The sequence below is a fragment of the Corvus brachyrhynchos genome, unplaced genomic scaffold (assembly GCF_000691975.1).
Source record: "Corvus brachyrhynchos isolate BGI_N302 unplaced genomic scaffold, ASM69197v1 scaffold69, whole genome shotgun sequence".
Classification (NCBI taxonomy): domain Eukaryota; kingdom Metazoa; phylum Chordata; class Aves; order Passeriformes; family Corvidae; genus Corvus; species Corvus brachyrhynchos.
The window spans coordinates 4018532-4023589 of NW_008240228.1; the positions used below are offsets into that span (position 1 = coordinate 4018532).

The window sequence follows — 5058 nt, forward strand, 5'->3', positions numbered from 1 at the left end:
CCAAGACCTTCTCTGGGCCTTGTTTGTGTCATGCATGGGGATTCCCACGGCTACAACCAGCTGCTGGAGGAGGAACCCCAGGTGTGCACACAAACACCAGCACCCCGTATAGCCTCCATCTACATCTACTCCTGCAGGGACATCCTTTGTTCAGCGTCAGGGAACCAGTGATGCCCAGGACTCATCCTAGAAGAAACCTTTGCAATAGAAGATTGACCCCTGTGAACAAATGGCTCTGCATCCCAATCTGCATATCCTCAGTAGGTCAGAGAATGCATGGGAAAAAACAGCCAGGGTGGCTGGAACCTCACCAAGTAGCCTCTCCCACCAGTTCCTCTCCATTTTAAGTGCTGAGCGTTTCCTAAGATCAGGCTGAGGTTTTGGGAGCACTCACATCCTTTCACTTGCACATTGACTCACATGCTCCCTGAGCTCAGAGCATTCATCAGCCTGGCAAGCCAGACCAGGCAGTGAACTGGAACAAAAACCTTTCATTAGGGCCTAAGCTTCAAAAGTCTTGGCCCTTAATCTCAAAGGAAAGCAACCATGAAGAACAGTTCCTTTGTATTAAAGCAGTAATTAAAGTTACTGATATAGTAGTGAAATAAATTAATTTCCTTCTGATTCTCTGTGATCTAGGATGTGAAGTTGTACCAGATGTAAATGTTGCAGCAAAGAAGTTTGGAATCAAATTACTAATTCCTGTTGCTGACGGCATGAATGAAGTATATTTAAGATGTGATAATGTGAGTAATAAGAAAAGGGAAAGTTTGGACTCAAGATTTATGGCAGATTGTCCTGTTCTAGAATTTGTATAGAAAAATGAGGATGCTGCAGAGAGTTTATTATCTAAATCTTTAGAAAATTTAAGAATGAGATAGTGGCCTAATAAATACATAATGGTTCTGAGGACATAAGGACAGTTAATAATCTTGTGTTTATCATCAGTTGGCAACTAAAGGTGGTAGAAAGAAAACCAGAACAAACTATAAAAAAAATAAAATAAAATTTGAAAGTTACAGTATTTTGTTCCAATGCTTTCTGAGGATTGAGGTTTGGATTTTGTTTTCTTTTTTCTTAATTAGAACTCTCCCCATTCAGATGAGGAGAGTGTGATAAGGATCTTACATTAGTTTTCAGTTTATTGTAATGTATCTGATTAAATTGTGTAAAAATGTTCAGTAGGTGAAAACTAGTCATGCAATAAACAAGAGAATCTATTTCAAGGTACTGGATTTCTTTGAAAATTTAAAACCTAGGGGTAGGTGGAACTAGTGCAATCAGGGAGGAAGAACAGTATGAAACAATGAATTGTCTTGCAGGAGGATCAGTACGCTCGGTGGATGGCTGCCTGTGTATTAGCCTCCAAGGGCAGAACGATGGCCGACAGCTCCTACCAGCCTGAGGTCCAAAAGATCCTTTCGTTCCTACAGATGAAGAACTGGACCATGTGTTCCCAAACTGCCTCTGAGCCAGAGAATGTAGATATGAAACCCGAATGCTTCGTCTCACCACGCTATACCAAAAAATTCAAGTCCAAGCAGGTATCCTGAGCATGGCTCGATGGCTGGTATGGGCAATTCCAGTGGTTGCTTAGGGATGAGGCTGGAAGGAAGCAGCATTTGGAAGCTATACAGTACAACACCCTGCCATAGTCATTTGTCCCTTTGCAAGAGGCTTTTTCTTTAAACTGAACACCGGGACAGGTGTTTTGGCACCTCTTCCAAGTACCTCTCCTACATCCACAGCCTGGCTTAAGTTACCCATGATGTTCTGCTCCTGATAACACTGTTCCTGAAAGTCTCTTCAGAGTAAGAAAGGAAGGATTTTAACAACTGAAAGCTGCTGTTTTCATGTGAAACAACAGGGTCTTCCTGTCCTCTTGGCCTGGGTGTCTTTCCTTCCTCTCCACGTAATACCTTGTCCAGTGCTTCAGCTGTGTAAGAAGTCAGCCTGCCCATCCTGAGAAGGGTCTCCAGAGCAATATACGGAGCCAGGGCAGTGCTGCACAAACCCAGACCTGAGGCCCTACTGTCCGTTCTGCCCTTGGCACTCGGGATCTGTCCCCAAGTGCCCTCTGTGCTGCATCTGCACAAACACTGACAACGAAGTGTCTGAACACAGCATCAGACCTCATGATGTCTTAGTGAAAGCAACAGGATTTTTGTTCTCCAGTCAGCTGAAAACTTTCTCTCTTCCTGTGTTTCCCAGCTGACCGCTCGTATTCTGGAAGCCCACCAAAATGTATCCCAGATGTCCCTGGTGGAGGCCAAGCTGCGTTTTATCCAAGCCTGGCAGTCGCTGCCTGAGTTTGGCTTATCCTACTACATCGTAAGGTAATCGCACTCTCACTCATGCCAAGCTGCTCTAACGTGTTCATGCTCAGTGATTTGCAGGAAGTTCTTTGACTCCCTGTTCTGGAAACATTTTCTATTTTTTCCCCCACAGACTTTTTTGGAATTTTAGTCATTTCCATACTGCTGTTTTTTTCTATAGGAGTAGCACCCAGTAGCTCCATTCTTGGAGTGGGACTCTGCATTATGCCTTCATACAGACCTGCTGGGTTTAGCCTGAAGTAACCTCTCACTAGGATTAAACCCTTACTGTCATAAACTCTCCCAAATGTCAAAAATGCATGTCTCACTGGTGTGCTCAGGTTTGCAGGATGTGTTCACTCTGACCCTTGCTCATGCCAATGTGATAAAATGCTAATTTCTTTTGTATTTCACTAAGAAAACAGCAGATGATCCCTTTTTAAGGTTCATCCAGAAGAGCAGTGAGCACAAGAAAGGTCCCGTTGTGTTCACAGCAGCTTCCTTGGACACAGCAGGGTTCTGACCTGCAGTCTTTTCTCTTGACAAAACACCAAAAAGCTGAAAAGTACTGACACAACCGTACTTGGAGGCACCTTGCTTAATTTGTGCTTAACACCCCTTTGAGAGCCAGCTAGCAATCATCTGTGGTATAAATTGAACCAGCTGGGAACCACTGTCTGGCACAGAGGCCAGCTGGCATAGAACTGCCCACATCTGCACTATTAAACTCTGACTTCCCAAAATCCAGTAGCCTCATGTGAACTGCAGGTTCCAAACTACCTGGGAGTCACTTGAGGGAGCACTGCTTGTTTAGAGCCAGAATTCTCCCTGAATTCAGTGCCTAAAAATGCTCCCTGATCCTGTTGAATTTACTAACACAGGTACATATTTTTTGCCCCATCTGTCACCATTAATCCTGTTAAAAACATGAACAAACCCAACACCTAAACTGCATTTTGTAGTGGTGAATTGCTACAAACTGCTGGGCAGTATCTCAGTGGGGCATTAAGTAAAGCACAAATTGTGTCCAGGTGAGATTTTTTCCCTAAGGTTTTTCCCAGCTGCATCTAAAGAGAGAAGGTTCACAAACAGTATGAAAAATACTGAAAATACTCACAGCAGACAGATGAGATTTCTTCCAGCTTTCAGCATGAAGGTAGAGGGAGGTAGTTTCTGTACCAGAGTAATCTGTTCCTAGCTATTCCCAACTCAAAAAATTCTTACCCCCAAAGGTTCTTATACTTTTGTATTTTTCGTCTCTAATCAGAAGAAAGTTGAAATGTTAAAATGCCTCAGTAATTTTGTAATGTGAGTTATACTCAGAAACATGTATATATCAGTTGTTTTGATTATATAATTTAGGTTAATATAGGTTAATATAACTAGAAGAACATGTTTCAACGTTAGAGAAATGAAGCAACAAAAATTATTGTTGGTATTTTTTCCAGTAAAAATATAATCAAGTTCATGCATTTAGGAAGAACAGTATTTTTTTAGCAGGAAACAGTGAATTGGAAAGATTTCAGCCAGATCTACCTGCCTGATTATTTTCCATCTTACACCATGGCTCTCCAGGCTACACTTTTGCTTTATAAAAAAATCCTGTTCTAATGATGGGTCCAAGCTTTCCTCAATCCCAGGGTGTTGTGACTTTTCCCATGTTTTTTACACTTCCAGAGGAGAGCAGCTGAAATGTTTCTCTAGCCTGAAATAATTGCAAAGCAGATCTGCTCAAAGGTTTTGGGTTTTTTTCAGGTTTAAGGGAAGCAAGAAGGATGATGTGCTTGGGGTGTCCTATAACAGGCTGATACGGATAGATATGGCCACAGGAGATCCTATCACAACATGGAGATTCTCCAACATGAAGCAGTGGAATGTGAACTGGGAAATCCGCCAGGTAAACCTGGAACAGCTCTGCATTCAGTCCTTGCATTTCACACACTGGAGGATGCTTTCAGAAAATATTTTCAAACCTCAGTGAAAAGATTTTGAACGTGTTGCGACACGTTATTAAATAAGCTGTCTGCAGTTTTTCTTAGTGGAGTCTGTAGTCAAAAATCAGAAACTAAAAGGTTGCCAGTTTCAAAGGTTCCTACCAGGCTTAGTCTTTACAAGTTGCCCTTGATTTTGACGGGATGAAATACAGAGACTCCAAGGTGAATTCCAACATGTTGTGTTTATTGCTCTGTCAGTAAAATCTCATTTTAACTCTCGTGCATCATCCCCTACATTGTGGCGATTCAGCCTCTATTACAGAGAGAGGATACAGGAAGCCAGTTTCTCTTTCAAATCCCAGACGGAGAGTGCAAGGCCTGCAACTCTGTGTCAATGTGTGGTCCCTGATCTGGGGTTTCAAAGCTTGAAGCCAGCTCTGTAAACTGTAGATTGCTGGGGTGGAACTAGTGTGACCTGATATAAATTGAAGCAGCCTGGGAACTGTTCCTGCTTACAGAGTTTCCACATCCATTTGCAGGAACCAGGAGAGATCAGATACACTCCCTACTGCTGTCCTGCAGTACTCCCTGTGCCAGAGCGTGTAATTCTGGGTCAGGTTGCTGGGTGTATTTTAAATTCCTCTCAAAAAAGGCAGAATCCAGTGAGCAACTAAGCTCAGTTTGCTGCATTTTAGAACTAACAGTAGCTGGAAACCCAAACCAGGACCCCAAAGGCAGATTTAAGGTCAGAAAATAACAATGGACAGATTAAACATTATTCGGTAAACAAAGCATCAGGAGGGCCATTC

At 42.6% G+C, this 5058-nt stretch overlaps 1 protein-coding gene across 1 annotated transcript in view; it reads left to right on the forward strand.

Annotated features, from left to right (window-relative positions):
• FERMT1 (fermitin family member 1) overlaps window positions 1-5058 on the forward strand; it is a 19790-nt gene that overhangs the window by 13497 nt on the left and 1235 nt on the right. Inside the window, exons 11-14 of the mRNA XM_008642017.2 lie at window positions 640-746; window positions 1323-1544; window positions 2212-2336; window positions 4071-4212. Coding sequence (XP_008640239.2) covers window positions 640-746; window positions 1323-1544; window positions 2212-2336; window positions 4071-4212 — 596 coding nt within the window. The remainder of the gene's footprint in view (window positions 1-639; window positions 747-1322; window positions 1545-2211; window positions 2337-4070; window positions 4213-5058) is intronic.